Raw genomic sequence first — 23094 nt, forward strand, 5'->3', positions numbered from 1 at the left:
GCTATTTATTAAATAAATCGGAAAAATAAATAATAATCCTAAGATAATTTATTTGAAGATTATAGTTACTTTAACTCATGCCAATAATAATCCTAAGTTAGATAAACTAGAAGAAAACAATTCGAATTATATTGAGGTAAAAGAGAGGATGCAAACGACAATAGAGCAAAAGATGAGGTCTTATTTATAAATTTCCATTTCATCTTTTTTACCCAATTCATCGTCCTCTCGTGACGCCGGAAACGTTACGATTGCACCTTTTCCACCAAAATAAGAAATCTAGATTAATTATTTGCCTTTCTAGTCGACCTTAGAAAGGTAAATATATTAAATGTACCTTTTTCCCACATATTATAAATACATTTTGCAATTTCTCTTCTCCCTTCCCCGGCTCGTTGGGTATTCGAAGCCGTGGTCTTCTTGAGCTCTCCTTGGATTGGAGATTTCTCTACCAATTCCCAAATCGAATTCCGAACCCTAACCCTAGTCCTACCGAAGAATTCCTTCCTTCGTCTGGACCTTTGTTTCGATTCTACCGCTTCTCTTCTCCTTTTGTTTTGAAATCTACCGTTTGCTGCTCGTTTGAAGCTTTTTGATTGAAGAGAACGGATCCAAGAGGCTGTATAAGAGGAGATGCTCTACTTGAAGCAGCCGCGGGGCGATCTGGGGTTCCGGCGGCCGGCGGTGTGGTGATCTTGGAGTGTGGATGTGCCGATGAGCTCGACCGAGCCACTCTTGGCTCGGGATCTGGTCGAGATGGCGGTGGAGAACGGCGCGGCGTATCGGATCCCCGGCGAGCCCGACTTCTCTAGCTGCTGTCTCGAAAATTTTGAGCTCTATGAGACCCAATCGGTTAGTTCTCTGCCTCGAACGGAGGCATTTCTCTTTTTCCTTAGCTTTACACTGGTTTCTTAGTCGTGTTGATACCTTGAAGGTTCTACTAAGGCTGTTTTGTAGTATTGAAATTGAAAATTTTTTATGCGGAAAGATACGTTTTTTTTTGGTTGAAGTATTTACCACAATTAAACTTGGTGCTTGAATTTGTTTTTTCCGTGGGAACATATACTGCTTCAATTTTCTTGAGAAATGAATGATATAGTTTTTTCTCTTATGTAAAATGTTTAATGAAGTTTGGTCACAGATAAATTCGGAGTTGGGGCTGAAATAAATATAAGGACGAATAATAACAGAGAAACATAAAGGACATTAAAAGCTGAAATGTTGAAAACTATGAATTGTATATATTCTTATAGTACGCATGACATAGTACATTTCATTCACCTTATTATCAAATACATGATCGAATTGAGATCAGCAATATCTATCTTACTGAATTTCTGTTATCCTAATTTTCTAGAGTTATTAGATCTGTTTTAAATTTCTTGGACAGGAAAGATTCAATGGTGAGCGTAGAGGATCACTAATTATGGGAGTAGACAGCCCACTATCTATGGATAAAAGATATCTGTAACTCCTAGCAAGATCAATTACCCGCTTAAATTCCTGGTAACTTGTATGATCGATAGATAGGTAGTTAGCAAAACCTCATGGATCTTTTGTTTGAAAGGGAGGGGACCACATCCCACGTGTATCTTTTCTCTCAACTAGGTGCATTAGGGATTAGCGTGGTTTCCTTCTTACAGGACAGCGACCTTTTGCATCTTTCATTGGTTAGAATGATAAGTCAATTATTCTATGCTAATTTTCTTAATTTTGTTATTATAAGATAACCCTTCATAATTTTGCTAATTTTATAGTTTATAGCATTTTCCTTGGAGTGATTTACTCTTTCAGACTGCATGCAATTGTCTACTAGTTGTCAAGCATCCTAATTGAGTATTTACTCATTAGAGGTACAGCGTGGCACAATACTTTTTTGGGTTTTGATTTGTCTTGTATGCTGAGAAATGTGGCGATGCAATTGCCTACTAAAATATGGAATGAGAAAAAAAAAGAGAAACAAATCACTGTTGAATAGTACAGTATCACAAACAAAGCACTTGTATACAATTTAGGCACCAAATAGGTTGACTTAGATTGCTCTTTGATCTCTGTTTTATAGTTGCTGCTCTATATTGCAGAAATTTTATATGCTTGGAAGTGACAAGAGCGGACAACTGTGGAGAGTACTAACAATAGATAGGTTGGAGCCATCAGAGCTCAATATTCACGAGGATTCTACCACGTATTCTCAAATTCAAAAGCTCAACCTGATGAATCAGATAGATGGAGGAAACAAGTCAACTGGTGGACTGAAGTTTGTTATGAAGTGTTATGGCATCATTGGCAAGTCAAACTTTAGATCTTATAACACACTACTGAAATACTGTTGGGCTAATAGCTTTATCCCATTATAATATTTTGATAGAGCATCTCTTTTCTCAGGTCTTGTTAAGTTCTTGGGACCTTATTACATGTTGGTTATTACCGAAAGAGAGGAGATTGGTGCTATATGTGGTCATACAGTGTATAAGGTCACCAAGAGTAAAGTGATTGTGCTTCCAAATCCCAGCATACATGCCAATCTTGTCAACTCTAATAACGAGAACAGGTGATCTTTCTACATCTCATAATATGTATAATTTTTTACTTCTACAGCTATTATCTGTGTAGTGCCAAAATATTTGATGGTGATCTATCTTAGTGGATCTGTTCTATTTCTTAGAAAGCAACAATTCTGGATTTCCATTGATAATTTATGAGTATCAGAGAAAATGCCAACATTACTACTACCATTTGCCAGCTAATATTGTATTCTATTAATTTAATGCTTCTCCATATCATTTCTCGAACATATTAGTAGTGAATATATAAAGGAAACTATTTGCAAGCAATATTACTCCTTATATATACTTTTCAGAAGTCCTCTCTCAATCTCTAGTTATTAACTTATAATCACACTATTATGGTTAGTGTGAGTCTAATGCCAGATTCTCTTTAGCTCACATATCAAGTCAAGCTCCACACATATTGTGCTTATAAATTGTTAGTACCGATTATAGGGGAGTATCTCGATACTCCCTCATGGTCATTTATGACGATGCGTGTTGGAATTGAACATATCTTACTTTAAATAAATCTAATTTGGGGTCTCTTTCATCTCTTTTGATACCTTTTTGTATTGTGGTGCTTGACTTATATAGATTATACTTTTAATTTTAGAAATCAAAGAGAAATTTTGATATTCCCAAAGTTATTTGCCCCTACTTAGAATGATCCGAGAAAACTGGGAAGAATAATGATATTAGAATCTAATTGCATATGTTCACTAATATCTATGTTGAAGCACTTTATATTTGCCCTTAAAACCTATTTTAAGGTTCTCGAAAGGTTTTAACTTAAAAATTACTTTTACGATATGTCAAAGACTATTAAGTGTGGCACGACATTTGCCAGCAATATGTATCATGCTGAGTTAAGGTCGGCAAGCACGAGCCTTTGGCGTGGCAATCCTTAATTTCTCCTATACTCCTAATTTCAATGGTGATTACATTTTTATACATTTTCTACTGTTGTACTGTATCATGCTTTTTTCATCAGAACAATATTTATCAAATCAGGAAATTAGTATTATTATGTCCAAAATTTCTTTTAAGCAGTGTTATGACTTTCTCTATTGTTGCACTTTCTTTGTCATCCACATAATTTCCTTTTTAGCTTTCACAAAACTCCTCTTTCTCATTAATCCTGCAGATACTTGAAGCTCTTGTGCACTGTAGACCTTACTAAGGACTTCTATTTCAGTTATTCTTACCACCTCATGAGAAGCCTTCAAGAAAACTTATGTGATGCGCAGGAAGGGCAGGCCTTGTATGATACTATGTTTGTGTGGAATGAATTCTTAACACGAGGGATTCGTCACCACCTCAAAAGTACAGTTTGGATCGTAGCATTAGTATATGGTTTTTTTAAACAGGTAAATGCAGATAAATAATATTTGATGTTTTGCAGTCTTATATAATGTTTTTAATTGACCATAAGTTAGAGGTTTCTTACATGTCTTACATAACATCTTACTTGACAAATCTAATTAAGCGTCTACTTTGATAACTAGATATAGAGATCAATTTTGGTACCAATAGTAATTGGTCATGGAGCTTGTTCAAATACCCCCATTCTATGTATATGGTTGGTAATAAGTTGTGTAATTTCACGGTAATTGAATTTCTCATCAAAACCAAGATTTCCATCTCATTAAAGTTCATTTTCTTTTATTTCACATTTCTGTTCACTCCATTGGACTTGTCACTATTCAAAGTTGTCATCAGTGACACCTTTAAATTTGAGACTCAAAACTCCACATTAATTTTAGATGCTAAATATTTCGATAAAGAAAATTGTTGCCATGCATGACAATTACATTGATTTGTGACAACGAAGTTTGGCACAACATTGGAGACTGGAGGTGTTTCGTGATTTACCTTTAATATCTCAATGTAGGTTGACTTAGTTATTTTTTGGTGTTCATGGTCATTTACATGTAAAATATAGAAACCTAGAAAGTATAAAACCACTTCTGTTGTAAAATTTAGCTATTCTATTTAAAGGAATTCTTTTTTGGAAAGTTTTGTGTGGCTTATTTTTAATAGTTTATCTCTTTTATTCCATCTTTCTTCTCCTTTCTTTTCTATTATTCTTCCTCTTACCTTCATCTATCTTTCTGCTGTGGAGTAACACCCAGCAATGAATTTCTTTTATCCCTGCTATTGGTTGATCCAAATGAATCCTACTTTCATTTGAATGCTATTATGCTATTGATGCCTAAGGTAACTGCAAATATAAATGTTTCACTGGAAAATGCATGCAAATATTTCTTTCTGCATTCTTTCTCATTACGATCTTGCAGTCCTTTTCATTGAGTTACTTTCTGGTTGTTCAGTACTCCATATAGAATTTCACTACCTTTCTTATTATACATGTTTCTGTAAGATAGAACTGGAAAAGGTACTTATATGTTGTACTTTGATATTCCTTTTTAGTTTCATGATTTTACTTTATGCTGATCGATGACGTAGTAACTTACTTTATGACAAGGCAGTAGGCCAGATGATAAGTAGTTTCTGTGAGTATATACCACTATACTCCAATATTATAGAGTGCATGGGAGTATATCTTGTAAATGTTGGAATATGTATACTACTGTATCAAGAATTTAAGTGCCTCTTTCCTTAATGCTCTTGAGTGTCATATTACAATTTATTCCTTTTCAATTTTGTATCATACTAGGACACTGATAGTATTCTTTTTGTGCATTCAGGACAAACTATCAGTTTCTGGAAAGGTCTTTTGGTTGACACTAATTGCTAGGCGCTCGCGGCATTTTGCCGGAACCAGGTTCTTAATTTATTTTCCTTGTCATTGCTGGCCTATTCTGAAGCTGCCATATAGTTTATTCAGAGAAAACTGTACACTCCGTTTGGATGGTTAGAGAGGGTATAAAAAGCAAAGAAAACAATATAAATAAAGAGAGCGAAGAGAGGGAGAGGGAGAGGGAGCTCTTTGTATCATTCAACGGAGAAGAAAAGAGGAGAAAACTTTAAAATATAACCCTACAGGTTGTAGAAAGTTGGAAAGGAAAGGGAAGATAAAACTATCCAAAATATATAATTGACGAAATGAAAAGATGACACTTATTTGATTTTATGAGAAGAAACATATTTAGATTCCCCTTCTTTTGGTTCCACTCCACTTTGTGAAGTAAAGGAATATTGGCTTTGGAGAGAGAGAGTTCTCTCTTTCCTTTCCACTTTGAGAAAATTTCAATTTTCTCTCCTGTAGTTCCCGTCTCCTCTCAAAAGAGAGCTGCATCCAAACAGAGTGTTATTTTTTGTTTGTTTTGACTGTGAAATGCTATGATATGTCAACAAAAATGATGCTTCTGTGGTTATACTTATTTAGTTTCCATATACCTTTTCTGATCAGGTATTTAAAGCGAGGTGTTAATGAGCATGGTAGTGTAGCAAATGATGTTGAGATAGAACAGATTGCATTTGAAGAAGTTTCTGGAGAACCTCCCTCACATATAAGTTCTGCTGTGCAGAACAGGGGCTCCATTCCACTCTTTTGGTCCCAGGAAACCTCAAAAATGAATCTTAAACCAGACATTATAGGTAAGTTCCAAAAATGGTGCTCCTGTCTTCAAGATAAATCATGATGTACTAGTTTTGTGCTTTGTTCCTTTTTCCAGTGCACAATGATGAGGTTTACAAAGCTACCAGGCTCCATTTCAAGAACCTTGCTAGTAGATATGGAAATCCAATCATCATACTAAACCTCATTAAGGTGAGTTCCATCTTAAGATTAGTAGTGCATCAATGTTGGGAAATATTAGGCTAGATAATTTCTTATGGAACGTTGGCATAAGATTTTTATGGGTCTCATGATATTCTGTATCTTCAATTCCTTCATGGTTTTTTATGGAAGAGATGTGAAAGGAAACCTCGAGAATCTCTGCTTCGTCGAGAGTTTGATAAGGCAATCAAGTTTATAAATAGGGATCTATCGGAGGAGAATCATTTGAGATTCTTACATTGGGATCTCCGTAAAAATTCAAGAAGGTATTCTTCTGTCATGCAACACTATATTATAGTTTGTCAAAATAAAGAGCTCTACTTTTGTGAGGAACAATACTAAATCAGGAAATTTAATCCAGCAGTGCTGAATATGTCCTCACTGTACTGGTGAAAGTGGCGTCAGAAGCTTTGAATTTGATAGACATCTTCTACTGTCAAGGGGCACTGACTTTGAGACCTGATGGGTGCCAAGAAGATATCTCCATAAGCCCCAATACCTCTGTTCATGGGATTGCAGAGGATAGAGTTGGAAATAGTAAATTTTGGTTTGCCAAACCAACTAAATTACAACAAGGTGTCCTTCGCACAAATTGCATAGACTGCTTGGACCGTACTAATGTTGCACAGTATGCCTATGGGTTAGCTGCTCTTGGACATCAACTTCATGCACTGGGCTTAATAGATGTTCCAGAAGTTGGTCTGGATACCCCTTTAGCTGTATCTTTGATGGACATTTATGAGATAATGGGTGACACACTTGCTCAACAGTATAGTGGTTCTAATGCTCACAACAAGGTTTGTTTAGGGATTGATATTATCATCTTTGATTCTATACTTATCAAAAGAGTTTCTATTTTCTTGATTTTCCTTCTGGGATGTGATGTTTAACAAATTTTATTTCTTCTTGTTTTTATTTTCCCAAGTATTCTTAGAAATGTTTCTGGATTATCAACTTTGGATATCTGTCAGATTATACAGTAGTTTGGATTTAGCCTCTTTGTAGTTGCAACTACATTGAGAAGGTTCAATCAACTGGAGAGAATATCATATAGATTGTAGATATATTCTTACAACAATGATAGTTTTTGTAAATCTAGACTTACTATGATAATACTAAGAATTCTAACGAGTTTACTGAACCTTTTTCTTTGTGCTGCCCCTTTTTCTAAAAAAGGATTTGTCAAATTGACTGTGGCAAAGAATCTGAAAATATTAAAAATGGGACCAGTATACACCTATGAGTTATCTTTTTCAGTGAGAGGCAGATGTCTCGAGAGGAAGGTTTTACTAAGAAATTCACCTTAACTATTTCTATCATTTATGTCTTAATATTAGTTTAATATTCAGAGACTATTCTTCTTTTCGTCTCAATTTTCCACTATCGTGTACAACCATATTTTATTTCCGTAGGTTGATACTCTTATAATTATTTGTTATTGGATTTTATCAAGATAGGTGTTGTTTTACTTCTATTGTCAAAAAATTAAATCTTATCAACAAAACTATTATGGTTTAATCATTCATGTGGGGATGATCTGTAGATATTCTCCGAAAGGAGAGGTCACCTGAAGTTAGCAATCCGATTGCAAGAGTTCTTTAGAACACTTCAAAGACACCATAGCAATGCATATATGGATGCTAATAAACAGGCTTCAATAGACTTGTACGTTCATACCAACTTTCCTCAAGAATTTTCTTAATCTCATTACTTACAAGTAATAGTTCAACTTATCAAAATGCTATACCTTTTGACGGTATTAATTCTTCCTAATATTTTAGATTCCTGGGCTACCTTCAACCCCAACAATGTGAATTAGCACTTGAGGAGTTGGACTCTGATCAGCATTGCAACATCGAGAAGCATGGTCATGCATTTGCTGACAAAAGTTTGAGGTATTCTTGTCATTCTATAGCACATGATATGGAACTCCATCTATTGCTTTCCATAATTTAATTTGAGAGCATTAACTAAATTTTTTATCTAAAATTTGCCATGGCAATACAAAAATTACTATGAAAGTTTTATTTTGATAGAGGATGATATGTATTCCGTTTTTGGAAGTTATGTTTGTTTCATGCTTTAACCTTCTTTATGTCGGAATCCTCTCTGTGATGGTTTCCCTGCTGAGTATTTCTCTTAGATCTTGTGGTGTCTATCTTACCTCTACTGTGCTGTAGGAGCTTCCCAACTTTTTTTTTGCTGTAGGTTGGTAAGATTTATGAAACATATGATTCTAGCAAGCATAAAACTATAAAGTCAAATGCAACCAATCTGAGCCAACAACCCAAATATTTATCATGAGATAGCAGTATTTAGATCAAGCATCCCAAATGGGTTTCTTTGGTAATGAAGATGCATTTGGAGATTTATGAGACCGTATTACAATGTACCAAATCAGGCTGCGCCCAAGAGTGATGACATATAAGAGTTTTTGAGTCATTCTTATGCCAGCTAGTCAAACAAAGGTTATCTATAGTAGCTCTTTGATCCTTACTGGGATTTGGTGCAACAAATAAGGACTCTTAAGACTAATGTGATTTTCTACCGAGCTAATAAAATCAATTGCTATTTGCTACCATGCTTGAGCATAGTCCAGAAAGGTTACAGTGATAATTGCAAATTCTAATTCATGCTTTTTGGCCAAACTTATCTATTAAAGTATTTCCTGTTAGAACCCATGTGGAACAAAGCTTTGAACCTTGTCTTGAACAGTTGCATTTTTATATCAGAAAGGAACTTATACTGGCTGCTTCAATAATCTCACAGAAAGATCTCCTTTTATTTAGTTGACACTTTTGGGTAGTTGTCTTTAACAGCATTTGTAGATTCATTATATTTTAATTTTTAAGTAAGAATCTTCTTTGTGACATATTTTTGACCGGTTATGTATTGAAAGGTCTCTGTTAGATGACAACATTCCTCTTGAAAGAGTTACATCAGTGTCCAGCAGTAATGCTGGTCAAAATGGACTTGTAAACTCAGCAGTGTCAGAAAGAGAGAAGAAAGCGGCATTTCCACATGTTTTCTCTGATTCAATAGCAGGATATTCAACAGGCAAAAATGAAGTATCATACTCCAGGTCAGTTCCTTCAGTTTTCTATCTTTGAAGTATCAAACTGTCAGGTTCCTTGCTTTTCTGATAGAAGGGTTATATGCCACTTGAATCTTATTTTTCTTTATATGCGGAAGATGCCTATTTATTTTCAGCCCTTGAAACTCAAAATATTAATTTGCATATGCTTTCATGCATACTTTACATTACCAGAAGAAACTTCAAATGTTACATATCCATCAAATTTATTTTGATGTTTTTACTTTTTTCCATTATCTATCTCCAACCTGTTGACAGGGTTGGTTCTTTTTGGGTGTTATATATTCTAAAAAGACTTTTCTCCTTCCAGACACAGAAATAATTATTTGTTAGTCAATATATTCACAATTTGACTAACCATTTTTTCTCTCGGTTGTAGGTACACTACAACGGTGTTGCAAAAGAAGCTTTCAACAGACGATGAACATATCTGTTCCAATGAAAATAGAGATTTTTCAAACTTTCTCGACGTTGATCGGCTTTCATCTTTATGTGAGGAGGAACTTTATGAAAGGTGATTTTTATCTAGTTTAATATGCTTTTATGGAGCACACCTTGCTTATAGTCTCTTGTTGCTTTTCTTTTACTTTTTTAGTCTGCACCTGTGTATTCAGTCAATATATATTCAACACAAGTGTATGCAGTTCTTCCAAGTTAGTATTTTCTTATGCACTTATGTGCAATGATATCAATTGTTTAATATTGCTTTTCTAACATCACAAAAGAGTTCCATAGTGTGTCATTTTTGAGCTTCTGATTCAGAGCATTAACATTGCATTTGAGTTCATTCATGTATTTTTCTCTTTCTTGCTTGATTTAGTACCATGATCTCATGCTTGCAGACAAAAGACAGGTGCACAAATCCACATACATGAACAGATGCCTCACACACGAAAAAGGAAAGAGAAAAAATCTAAATTTTATTTTCAATTACAAACATATGAGATTATGAAACTGGGGCATATGTGGATTTTAATTGGCTTTTCTGGTTAATTATTAATGTCATGATTCTAAATATAAGGCATTCCCATTTCTCATAAACCATAAGCATATAGATTTTGGGTTGTTTCTTGTTAGAGAATGATGAAGTATTTGTCCAACTTTTTATTCATTGGATAGGTCAAAGCTTCTTGTGCAATAGGAAATTATGAAATATTTTAAGTTTTATTATTATGTTCATGCAGGTCTACATCTATGAGCTCTTCAATAGAGAATCTTTCAACTGAAAATGTCTGTAATGGCATAACCTCTGAGACAACTCCAACTCAAAAACCAAATGGCGTTGGCGTAAAGGTCAGACGTCTTCTTTTAAGTTCTTTACTGGTACCTCATTTTCCTATTTTTAGCTCTTTACTGGTACATCTGATTGAGATAACGACATGTTCGAGAGAGTACATGAGTTGCAATTGTGGTCACACCCCGGTGGTAGAAGTGGGAGCGCTCATGCACAAAAGTAAGGGTTTAATCCGTAGTGTTGCCTCCTTATTGGGTGGTGTGCCTAAAAATTTAACATGTGCTTTAGGGAGGGTTAGCCCCTTGTCCAATCAATTAAAGCGAGCTCCAATCACTAAAACAAAGGAAAAGATAGTAGCATGAATTTTAACAAACTGAACAAGGTATAATTGAGCAATCTCTAGTGGTGAAACATCATGGGAGTTTTCGGGGAGATGCATAAGACTAGAGAGGGAGGCGGCATTGGAGGCATGGCAAAGTGGAGAGAACCAAAGAGAGTTAATTGGTTGTGTATGTACGTGTGCATGCAGGGGATGGGGGTTAGGGGTGGGGTGAGAGAAGGGGAAAGTGAAGGAGACAAAGATTTGAGTAAGGCCGAGGGAGAGGGTGTGGAGGAATATATAATCAAACTCAATCCGGTTGTTCAATTGAATTTTGTGGGACCCATCTTGAATAATGACCAAGCTTTTAATTTTGATCTTGGCTAGCTCATTAAGCTAGAATCCTAGACTGCCCACCAAAAGACAAGATGAGTGAAAACTAGGCTCAATTTGCTCAATTCAAGAAACCAGGTTGGACATCCTCCTGATTTAGCTTTTCAATTCTATAGTTTCAATCAAGGATGGCCGTGCCACAGGCACGGCCCATGCTGACCACTAGCTGACATGGCATGTCTCGTGTTGCAAGAGAAATAGAAAAAAAAGGAGGGGGAGGCTACTCACCTTCATTCTTCGACCTCGTCGTCGCTACTCGTGCCGATAGGGCTATTAAAATAAACGAGCGGCTTGGGCTCAGCTCGGCTCGATATGAGCTGAGCCGAGCCTAAGCCTAAATTTGAGGCTCAAAATTAATTTCGAGCTGAGCCCGAGCCCGAGCCCGAGCCCGAGCCCGAGCCCGAGCCCGAGCCCGAGCCCGAGCCCCAACCTCAGCCTCAGCCTCAGCCGGATCGGGCTCGGCTCGATAGGCTCGGTTTATATAAAAAAATTAATATTCACACTATCACACAGCCTAAATTTCCCAATTCTTTACCCTCGCTCAGTCACGCCTCGTTATCGTTGTCGTCCTCCTCAATCTGTCGCCTCCTCGTCCTCCTCAATCCGTCGCCGCCTCATCCTCCATTGACAAGCCGTGCATCATCCCGAGAAGTAGTCTGTTCTAAGCCCTTCGTCTTGCCCTCATCGACGAACTCGAAAAGCTTTGCCTCCCCCTCGCCGTCGCCCTAGGAAGTCTCCTCCCATCACCGCAGCTGTTGCCATCACCGAAACGCGAGGAGAATAGAGCCGAGGGTTCCATGGAGGATTTGCTATTTGGACTTCTTCACCACCGTCCGCTTCACACCCGCCGCCTCCTCTAATAAAGCTCGGGCTCGACTCAGACTCGGTCTGAGCTCGGTCTGGCTCGGCTCTAGCTCCGCTCGAGTTGAACTGAGCCGAAGCCTGAGCCTAAATTTGAGGCTCAAAATTAATTTCGAGTCGAGCCTGAGTTAGAGCCGGTTCACTCAGGCTCGGCTCGTTTACACCCCTAGCCTCCGATTTCATCGCCCGTCGTTTGTGTGTTGGAGCCTTGTCGATGAATAATTAACTTAAGTTTTTATTCACCCACCTCGACCCACCTTGTCGGTCGGCACGGCCGTCGTTAGTTTCCATGATGGAAAAATTAGATTGCTAAGGTAAGGAAGCTTAAGTTTTTATATTTTATTCTTTTTATTTTTTTCAGGAAAAGATAAACAGCATGTTCCATTGAGAAACTTGATTATCTTGCAGACTGCCACAAACAACCAATGAGGACAAGGTTTAAAAGAGTTCATACATCCAAGCATATTAAAAGACTCAAATATTTATATACATCACTATTAAATTACCAACTACTTTAAAAGCTAAAGTTGTTAGAGAGCGGTAATTTTTTATTATTATGTTTAACACTTCTCTCACTTCGACGATGAGATATTTTAATAGGCCCAAGAAGTTTTATATTTTAAATGACAGATTGGTTTGGCAAGATTCAAACTTAGGATCTCTGTTATGATACTATGTTAACTCACTAACTACTATAAAATGTTAAGCTATTAGAGAATAGTGGTTTTTATATTTTACAATCACCTACTTTAACGCACCAAACAAAATTAAAAATAACACCAACAAAAAACTAGTTATCCAAAATAACTGGGTCCTCAATTGCATGCCATGAATAACTTTCCTAAATAGCATGCCTCATCACCCTAAATACTTGCCCAAAGATAATATAATTTTATGTGAAACATTCTCCCAACTTTTGGTCGCATCATGAAAAACCCTTCTATCGTGTTCAAGCTAGATAGCTATGACCCAAATTAAAAGAATTTATGGGATCATTAATGTAGAGTCTATATCTAGGAACCACGGATATTTTTGTACTCTTGTCAAATCCGTATTAGATATAGTATCGAACACTATACTCGTCAGATACATTTGGATACGTATCAGATACTTCCTTAGTGTATCCAATTTTTTTTAAATGAAATTAATACTATGGATACTTTTCAGATGCTTCTTAGATACTCTTGAGATTCCTATCAATGGAAGTTAAATCAAAGGAGTCTCGGTTTTCATTTCTTATTAGATTTAGAAGGTATTTTTGAGTTTGCTTATTTATTTTATGATCTATATTAAGAAATCATGATACAATGGGTAATTTCTTTTGATTTATAGATTGAATTGCTTGTTTATCTTAGATCTTAGTTGGTACTATACTACGTAATACTAGTTATTTGTTATAAATGGTAGTTCTTTTAATAAATTAATTGAAGATCTCCTTATAACAACTGTCAGACACATGATATAGAATTCCTCAATTAAGAAAATAAAAGTACGGAAGTTCACTAATGGATATGTGTGTGTGTGTATGCATCCTTATTTTTTACGATTTACTGTATCGGCGTATCCGTATCGTATCGTATCGTATCGTATCATATCCGTGTCATCCATTTCTGTGCTTCCTAGGTCTCTATGTTCTTATGATGCTTTTATTGTAATTTCCAATTTGCTTTCAAGTACTGAGGAGGCTTTGTATGCTAGCATAGCCAGAGTTCTAGCAAAGAAGTTGAGAAGCAGAGTTGATTACACAAATTTTACTAACATCTAGAATTTTAGCTGGTGGGTAATGGATGGTACTAGTGTGAAATGTGTAAATATTTTCATGTTTGTGCCTGTTCGCATGAACTGGAAAAGGCTTAAACTACTGTTGACTTAGCCTTCTGGATAAGCACAGTTTAATCGTCAGTTATAATCACATGGTACCCCTGTATTATTTTTTCCATCCTTTAAGATGGAATCACATGATTGATTAGTCTTGAAAAGAAATATGCAGAAAAATACAAAATATCATTTATTGTAATTTATGGCAGGAAATAAAGAGAGCCAAATGCGAAATGCCTTGTGGTGTTGATGATTTTACTGAGAGCTTTCAGAATTGGGTTAACTATGGAGATATCTTTGGCAATCATCCCTGAACGACGTAGCAGATCACATGAAAAGGGGAAAGACAGCATATTGGTTGCAAGAACGGTGTTCACAATGTGGCGTTCCTCTGTAATTGATCTACTACTCTCTTCGGTACTCTTTCCCTGATGTGTAAAATTCTGTTTATTTTGTCACTACATCTTTTGCTAATAGCCTGCTAATTATGAGTACATAGATATGATTCTTTCAAAATTTGTATCATTGTTTACAAGCCTGAAATCCGCATGATGTAAATATTCATGTACATTTTTCTGTTGAGACTGATGTTGTGACAGCATTTGTTCCCTTTCAGCTTGATGTGTTTATAGATTTTGTAAAAGCTATGTCATAATTAAGGTTCAATATAATGTTTAATTATATGATATCCTTTTCCTCTCCATGCTTTCAGTACTTATTTTATATGACATTCTTGCTACAAATTAATATTCTAAGCTGATGCTGGGTATAACGATATGAGTTCTACTGAAAATTGTTATCTTTTACTGGGATTAGCCCAAAAGTTTCCTTTCAGGTACCACATTCTTGAATCAGAAACCATCATCTCCCATAAAATTTGTGCTGCTTAACTAGCACTCACTAAAAAATTTCGTTAAAAAAGAAAACTAACACTAAGTAAATGGTGAAAACAAGGATGACACTTAAGAAACTATATATTGTAAATGTATCAGATCTTCATTTATATGTAAGTTTTCATAAAGCTTGGAAGCCCCACACATCGACACCCTCATTTAGACATTTACAACCTAGAGAAGAGAAAGCCAGGAGATTCAACAACCAACTTGCAGGCGGATCAGGCCGTGCCCGTTACCGCTCACTAGCTAAGCAAAACATAATGGTCTCTATGAAGACATTTTATTTATCTTTCATAGGAGCATACTTGTATTATTAATATCTAGTTTACTAAATATTCGATGTTGGATTAAAAAAACTATAGGAATATATATGTATTATAGGTTGGGCCATGGATAGATGTAGCGAGTTGAGTTTTTAGGCCGGGACAGACGAGCAAAAGCGTAGCCCATGCCAGCTACTACCATCTTAGGCTTGGGTTGGGTTAGCCCAATTAAAATCGGGCCGAGTTTAGGCAGGTTAAGCCTAATGATCACCTCTAGCCTCCCTCACGATAAATGGCGAGAAATAGAGTGGGAGGAAACTTAATTAAACATCGTCCTATGATTGATGATGATGATGATGATGATTATGATATCCGCAATGGTCCAAGACTAAAAATTGTAAGTCACATTCAACTGCCATCGCTTGCAATTGAAGTCATATATAAGCCACCAATAAGACCCTTCCGCACTGCAGCAGCAGACCGATGTCACCCATTAGTTCATTACTTATCAAAGAAAGATATCATGTATGGTGTAGGGCAAAATTTGATCTCAGTTGATAATCTAGCTTTTGAAATATTTTATAGGTTAATCTGTCTAAACTAAACAGAGAATTTGTTTGTGTTTATTATCTCAACTCGAATAACTCTTTTATAATATTAATAACTGATCTAAATTCGAATAAGTTCGTATTTATTATATTACTCCCTCGATTGGAAGGTCTTATTCTTTTTTATTTTGTTTTAAGGATAAGGGTTATAAACCACTCTGAATACGTCATTAGGAATTGTACCAAAAGCCGCTCGACCACCTGTCGATTGCGACATTTCGTCGTGCAGTTGGTGGACGATGTCTCCGGTCGGCTGGGACGTGACGACGACGACTCACGTGCTCAAATTCCTAACACCGACCACCTCCCGGTTTCTTGACCGCACATCCATGCAAACGAGAATCACGAGGAAGCCTCAGATGGTGGGTAAACAATTTGTCTTTTTTACTTTTTTACTTTACACCCTTCTTTGTTACTTATTATCGTTCTCATCCTTTAACCTAACCTATCATAATCATCTGTTTCACCTCTGAAATTACTATCGATAATAAACTAATATAAAAATCAATATATTCTTAGTTTTTTGTAATAAAAAATTTATTTTTATTATTAATATCATTTTTTAAGTAATTTACATCATTGTGGATGGCTAGTAATGTAGGTTCAATCTTCGCAATGACTTCGATCTCTTAAAAGTGAACTAACCCTAGGGTTCGGAACCAGGAGGTTGATCGAGCTAGCACATTTTATTGTCAAAATTAATTATATTAAAAGTGACGAATATTTTGGTTTACTAAACATTGAATACATTTTTTTCTCTAACGAATATATTCCCTACCTCTCTTCCAACCTTAAATAACGAACATAATATGCCAAGAAATTAATTCAATTCGTTATGGTTTTATTTTTCTTCTTCTCTCTATCCCCTTTACACTGTCTACGACTATAAATATCATTCTTAATTCATGAACTCGCACGTATGAGAAAAGATAAATAACGTCAAATGGACGTTTGACTTTTTTTCTTTTCCTATTATATATATATATATACGTAGTTGAGAATAACAACGTTGATATGATCATAACTTTATATCAATTCAACTCTAATGGCCTTATCATATCGTTAATAAAAATAACTATAAGGCTAATGGTTTCTTGCAATCCATCGAATCAAATGAGTGCGTGCCAGCTCAGCTTAAGTTTTGAACTTTGACCGCCGCCAGCCGTTGACCACGCGGCTATCACAAACCGCGAGCGAGAAATCGTGGGCTATCTAATCTAATGTTAGTTTAATTTATATTCTAATAAGTTTTGTAATACTATTATATAAATCCCATTAATTATATTAACGCATCTAAAACTCTAAATAAAAAATTAATAGAGGTAAGAATAGGTTATGCTAGTAGCTTCTTTTTTTTTTGTTAATTTTGAAAACTCACTCAATATTATTCTTAATTACTTATGTGGATATATATATCTTTATGTTTTGGTACTTATTTTTAAATTAAGAGAAATTTACATATAATACCCTATTTTTCTAAATAAAATCATGATTTACGCATTATATTTTTACTATTTGTAAATTAAGACATATAATTAACTATTAAATTAGTTAGTTAAACTAAACTAAACCTCTGAGTTAAATTAAATAGACTAAGGAAATTATAAAAATATATCCAACTAAATCATACTAAGGGCATTTTAGTTATTTTAAAAATAAAATATTTCTGCTTAATAAAATATTCTCACGGTGTTAGTTCGTATCTAACCAATGTGTTTTCAATTTATAAATAATAAAAATATAGAGTATAAATTATAATTTTATTAAAAAATAAGGTGTTATATACAAAAAAATTTTAATTTAATCATACATAAATTTCATTCATTTTTTTCAACACTTTAAACCTCTCAACTATCTAATACTTTTTCTTTTGTGACGGTGTCGATAAATTTTAAAAAACATTAAAAAACTGTCACCATAAATAAAATATAGTCTATATATGAAAATAGGCAAATACTTCAATGCACCTTTAAAAATCACATTACGTAAGAAAAAGAGTATATTAGTTAAGAAGATTAATTACGTGTGCCTAACTTTCCAATTTTCTTGTTATACCCTTTAAGATCTTAACCATTAGATATTCATCAAAGTGATTGATAAACAATTAACGGTAGGGAAGAAGCGCTCTACACGTTTTTTTTTTCCTTCCGTTAAGATTTCTCTCTTAAATATAATTATGCCTTAATTATAGGAGATATTATTTAATATTAAATAATTTAAATTTGATTATTTGGAGATAAACTTCAATTTAAATATAATTCTCTATCTCTATCTATTAAAATTTAATTTAAATAAATCTTAAACTAATGGGAGATATATGTAAATAATAAAAAATAATTAAAAAGATAAAATGTAATTAAATCTTCATCAAGTTAATTATAAAAGACATCAATACCCTTATTTTGATATATATACATTACTCTCAGTTAATATATATATATCTTTTACTTAATAAAATATTAAGATAATATAATTATTAAAAAATAATGTGCAAGATTATATATCTAAAAAAAATTACCTGCCGAACCGGTAATATCTTTCATTCCTATTATACCCTTAAAGATCTTAACCGTTAGATCTTCATCAAATTGATTGATAAAAAATTAATTCTATTACATGGAAGAAATTCTCATGAAAATAAGTACCAAGAAAGCCGTCACCCAACGTTTATTCATACAACGTTTATTCATACAAATACAAATACAAATACAAATACTTCAACTTAAATATATAAATATATATAAATATAATTTGATCCAACTTAGAGTAGTAATTAATACGCAATCACATATTTAGATAAATTAAAAGGAGAAGAAACAATTGGCAGTCAATCCTCCATCGACCGAGATGATCTGTCCATTGACAAATGAAGCAGCAGGCATGCAAAGAAACGCAACGACTGAAGACACCTCCATTGGAGCTGCCATTCTTTTATGGGGAGTCCGAGATTCAAGCGTTTTCATCATGTCCTCCAAAATAAACTGCAAACCATCCATCTTTATATACATTAACTGTACATCGAAAATAATAAATTAAAGGATACAATTTGTTTTTTATTTAAACTATGATTATATGCGCGGATTGATGGCACGTATCTGATGATTTCGCATCCGGAGAGAAGCACAAGAAAATATTCGTAGCAATCGGAATAAAAGAACTACATCTACACTTATAATGTATTTTCTAATATAACTTTTGGATTAATTAATTATCTAACAAATTTATAAACAAGATATATATATATATATATATATAAATAAGCACGAGAATTAAACTGACAGGTTCGAGGAGTGGAGTTTTTGTAAACCCTGGCGCCACGCAGTTGACTCGTATGTTGTCATTGGCCCACTCGCATGCAAGATTCTTGGTCAACTGGTTCATTGCTCCTGAGACCATCACCACACTTGTTAATTCATATCAAATATAAATATATAAACTAATTAATTTAAGAGTTCAATTATATTATTGTCATATATATGAAAAATTGATCGAAAAAAACCCGAGTTAAATTTAGTCTGGCAGCACATAGAAAAATATTTCTTTTTGACTTTGTAGCGAGGGTTAGTAAAGTTAACTAATGTACATAATTACATTCAGTTAAAAAAAATTAATGTCGGGTGCTTTTAATAATTAAATTTCTTTCTCTCTATATATATATAAGAGAAGAAAGTTCCAGATGACTTAGTTAGGGATATGGCAGAGCCGAGCTTTGATCGACCTATTTGGACTCGAGTAATTATTTTTAATATTAATTTTAAATAAAAAAAAAGTTTTAAAAAGTATGGGAGGATAAAATATGTATATGTAATATGTATACCTTTTGTTGCAGCATAAGGGCTGCCAAAAGGAAAAGCGACGATTCCAGCAACAGATGAGATGAAGACGATGTTTCCCGATCCAGAAGACTTGAGAAGAGGATGGGAGAGCTGGGAGAGATGGTAAGCTGACTCGAAGTTGGTGGCCCACAAGAATGACGTGTCCTCCACGTTGTACTCCGTGGTTGGCTTCACGATAGTTACGCCCGCGTTATTTATCTGTCAAATTAATTAACCAATTCATTTTAGTTACTACGTACTCTTATTAGCAAAGTTTATATATATATATATATATATATATATATATATATATAATAATTTTTTTTTATTATCATTTTAGAAAATAACTCTTTGTGCTGGGATAATAGCTAAATATATTAATAATATTATTCTAAATTATATCTTGATATCTTATCTCATCGACATACTATTTCATCATTTATTTACTCTATATCACATTAAAAATAATTATTACACTCTTAATTTAAAATAAAAATATTATTTCTAAAATAAATATCTTATTTTAATAATAATAATAATAATAAAGAGGAATATTTATTTTAAAATCGATACCAATACGTCGAGCTTTCCTTCGAAGATGGCTGACACCTCTCTCATGAGCTCTTGGCGTTGCTCCGGTGAGGAGACATCACAAACGGATCCGGTCACTCGCTGGTAACCCATCTCCTTCCACTGCTGGAGGCACGACTGGAGCTCAGCCTCCTTCCTCGAGCACGTGTGCACGGCTGCTCCGAAACTAGCCAACTCCTCCACTATGGCATTTCTACACATTAAATAATCCAAGTTGCAACCTTTAGGTTCTAAGTTTGACTAATAATATAAAAGTTGGAATTAATATAATTTGTATTTCTGTAGGAGTAGTCAACTTTTTTATGTTCTTATTAATGGTTGACTAACTGTTGTAATTTGGTATGAACTATAAAAAAAGAAGTAATGCTTAAGTCTACTGTGTATGTGTACAACAGTACACAGTGTAAATTAGAATTTGGACCAAACCAAAATAAATGCTCTTTGCCTCATATATATTTTAAACTTAGCATCTAATCTGCTTCTGGTCTTGTCTAACCCCATAGATATATATGTGTGTGTGTGTGTGTGTGTGTGTGTTTGATGGTTTTAAATTTCTTCTCCAAACACATGCAACCTCGCTTTCTGAAATTAATAACATGACGTATAATTTATAGGAGCGTAAATTAATAAAAATAAATAATTAGAAGGAGAAGTAGCCGAGAAGGGGTGTAAGGTTACCCGATTCCTTTGGTACCTCCGGTGACCAGAGCCGTCATTCCATGCAAAGACCACCTACCCTTGCATCTCTCACTCTCCATCTTTCTCTTTCTCTCCAATTCCAATTCCAATTCCCAACTCCTCTTATAGAGGCCAAGACTTTGACCGTACATAGGGCACGTTCTACGCGCGTGCGAAGTAGATAAGTGATTAACGAGACCAGACGAGACGAGACGAGACGCACAAATTAATGGTGTTAAAACTTTGAAAAAAATAATCATTTATCAAACAAGTAAGGGGACAAATTGTAAACCTACTATTATAAAAAGAATTTAGAAGAAATTTATCTAAAACACCCTGCTTTTTGGTTTTATTATCTTTCACACTATACTAGCATATGCATATTTATCATTCGAGAGTCATGTATTTTACTTCTAATACCTTAAAAATATTCAGAGTTAATTTTGCTTTAACAACACGTAAATATAGCAAATAGTAGAGACAGCTATGCGTACACTATAGCAAATAGGGTACTGATGTTAACGTTACATAATCAAATAATTATCATGGTAGTCAAACTGATGTTAACGTTACATGAACTCTTATTGGCCTATTAGAGGTTGTACAATGCTATACTTCAATTGTTAGGCATCCATTTTGTTGTCACTTCAATTGTTAGTCATATTAGCCGTAATTAATGACCTAGATGTTTAGGTAACACTTATATGAGCTTTTAATTAAATTAGGATAAAAAAATATATCTTAATATAATTTAATTGTACTAATATAAAAAAAAATCCTTTAATCATCTTCCTCCCTTTGCCATCACCGACCACCACGATGTTGCGGTAGTTGCGACGCTGGGTGGCGAGGAGGTAGCCATTAGCTTGCATATGCACCATGGCGACGTAAGTGGGATTTTCGACTACTGCGCCAATTGCACTGGCCCTGATCGCGACCTTGAGATGGAGGGGAGGCAAGCACCGATGCCTCTTGAGGAAGAGGACAATGCGGTAGGATAGCCAAGGAGGAAGCGGGGGGTCGTAGTTGGGATCGAGGGAGCGGTCGATGGTCTTGCGACCCTTGTTGAGGCACAACTTGTAGGCGACCTTGACAGTGATGGCCCCCATCGACGATCGTGTGGGCTCACCGTGATGGTGGCAAGGACGGCGACACAGAATGGGAGACATCAGGCGCGGTGGAGACGACTCTGATCAAATAGATAGCGACCATGCTAAAAGACAGAGGAGAGGGAGAGGAAAAGCAATGACGGTAGGGGAGGAAGGAGGAAAGAGGAGAGAAGAGAGGCGCATATCTTGAGGGAATGACGGCAAGGGAGGAGGAGGCTATTTGAGGGTAATTATATAATTTACTTTTAAATTTATTATTAGTTAAAATTAATAATGTGATATATTTATTAGGAGTATAATAGTCATTAGCTGTATCCCACCATCACCATTTGCTATTTCACTTAGATCCAAAGTTTAGACTGGACATTATAACCTAAAAAAGTTAGGAAGTCTTCGTGAAAACCGAGCATAATTCAATGAGTTTATTAAACCCTTTTGTGCAGTTGGGTGTGTATGTGGTGGAGTCGAGCCGCCTAGGCCAAGCCTCACCACCTTCTTCTCCATCTCCTTTGTCCCCAACTTTGTCGAAACCTCACTCTGCCCCTCCTTCACCTCTGTCTTCATTTAAAATATTGCTTTGCCTCTTCTTCGTCTCCTCCTCCGTTCGAATCTCTCTCTTTCATCTTAGTGGCGTAGTAGCCACACCCGACCTTTGATCACCGTTTCTGGCAATGAATTGGCCTTTTGTTTTTCACTTTTCTTGTCACTGATCTCTTTGACCTCATTCTAACATCATTGCCTTTGACCCCCAAGACTATGGCAACTACTAGCCCCTCCGGTGTGCCAAAGCTCCAGCTTGCAACCTTTGTCCACCTCCTTCCGGCGCCGCTACCTTCCCCAGTCGCCCCGTCCCATTGTAGGGTCTCTAGAGTTGAAGTTGCTACTAGATGGTGGATCTACTTGGCCGTGGAAGGTTGGTTGCCCCGTTGTCTCATGTGGTCTAGCAGTGGTCCAACTACTGCCATGCCTAGCAACTTCTAGGTAGGTGTTGTCTTAAGATTTTCTCTCTTTGTGGCTTGCCCTTACCTAATTTGGGGATTGCATTGTTAGGTCGATCGGTTTCTGTATGTGTTGGGTCTAATTTGAACGAAAAGAGACATAGAATGCCGACTCTTTAATGAGAA

The 23094-nt window shown here is 35.3% G+C and overlaps 2 protein-coding genes across 3 annotated transcripts; one reads left to right on the plus strand and one right to left on the minus strand.

Annotated features, from left to right (window-relative positions):
• Nucleotides 1-385: 385 nt before the first annotated feature.
• Nucleotides 386-14691, plus strand: LOC140799954 (phosphoinositide phosphatase SAC3-like). 2 transcript variants are annotated; one of them, XM_073154536.1, is made up of 15 exons: nucleotides 386-852; nucleotides 2082-2286; nucleotides 2386-2551; nucleotides 3694-3916; nucleotides 5258-5334; nucleotides 5923-6110; nucleotides 6188-6282; nucleotides 6424-6557; nucleotides 6656-7088; nucleotides 7835-7956; nucleotides 8073-8186; nucleotides 9191-9373; nucleotides 9765-9899; nucleotides 10570-10678; nucleotides 14220-14691. In XM_073154536.1, exons 1-15 carry the CDS (start codon nucleotides 715-717, stop codon nucleotides 14322-14324), a joined length of 2427 nt encoding a protein of 808 aa, XP_073010637.1. In that variant the 5' UTR covers nucleotides 386-714; the 3' UTR covers nucleotides 14325-14691. The 2 variants fall into 2 exon arrangements, with proteins under 2 accessions (XP_073010637.1, XP_073010638.1); XM_073154537.1 differs by having other exon boundaries at nucleotides 3745-3916.
• A 3724-nt stretch (nucleotides 14692-18415) lies between these two features.
• On the minus strand, nucleotides 18416-20954 carry LOC140800353 (tropinone reductase homolog At2g29290-like). Its single transcript, XM_073155093.1, has 5 exons — nucleotides 20862-20954; nucleotides 20166-20376; nucleotides 19595-19811; nucleotides 19057-19163; nucleotides 18416-18758 (listed from the first exon to the last, which is right to left on the minus strand). The coding sequence occupies exons 1-5, from the start codon at nucleotides 20939-20941 to the stop codon at nucleotides 18579-18581; spliced, it is 795 nt and encodes a 264-aa protein (XP_073011194.1). The 5' UTR covers nucleotides 20942-20954; the 3' UTR covers nucleotides 18416-18578.
• Between the last annotated feature and the right edge of the window lie 2140 nt (nucleotides 20955-23094).

The sequence above is a fragment of the Typha latifolia genome, chromosome 13 (assembly GCF_019914945.1).
Source record: "Typha latifolia isolate L0001 chromosome 13, TyphaL0001v2, whole genome shotgun sequence".
Lineage (NCBI taxonomy): Eukaryota > Viridiplantae > Streptophyta > Magnoliopsida > Poales > Typhaceae > Typha > Typha latifolia.

Excerpts from the sequence above, each read along its gene's own strand:
- LOC140799954 (XM_073154536.1), top strand. The coding sequence starts at position 715 with ATGAGCTCGACCGAGCCACTCTTGGCTCGGGATCTGGTCGAGATGGCG. Across the intron at positions 2,552-3,693 it reads AACTCTAATAACGAGAACAG|ATACTTGAAGCTCTTGTGCA; the intron begins GTGATCTTTCTA and ends TTAATCCTGCAG. Across the intron at positions 5,335-5,922 it reads CGGCATTTTGCCGGAACCAG|GTATTTAAAGCGAGGTGTTA; the intron begins GTTCTTAATTTA and ends TTTTCTGATCAG.
- LOC140800353 (XM_073155093.1), bottom strand. The coding sequence starts at position 20,941 with ATGGAGAGTGAGAGATGCAAGGGTAGGTGGTCTTTGCATGGAATGACG. Across the intron at positions 19,812-20,165 it reads AAGGAAAGCTCGACGTATTG|ATAAATAACGCGGGCGTAAC; the intron begins GTATCGATTTTA and ends TTAATTTGACAG. Across the intron at positions 18,759-19,056 it reads AAACTCCACTCCTCGAACCT|TTTATTTTGGAGGACATGAT; the intron begins GTCAGTTTAATT and ends GATGGTTTGCAG.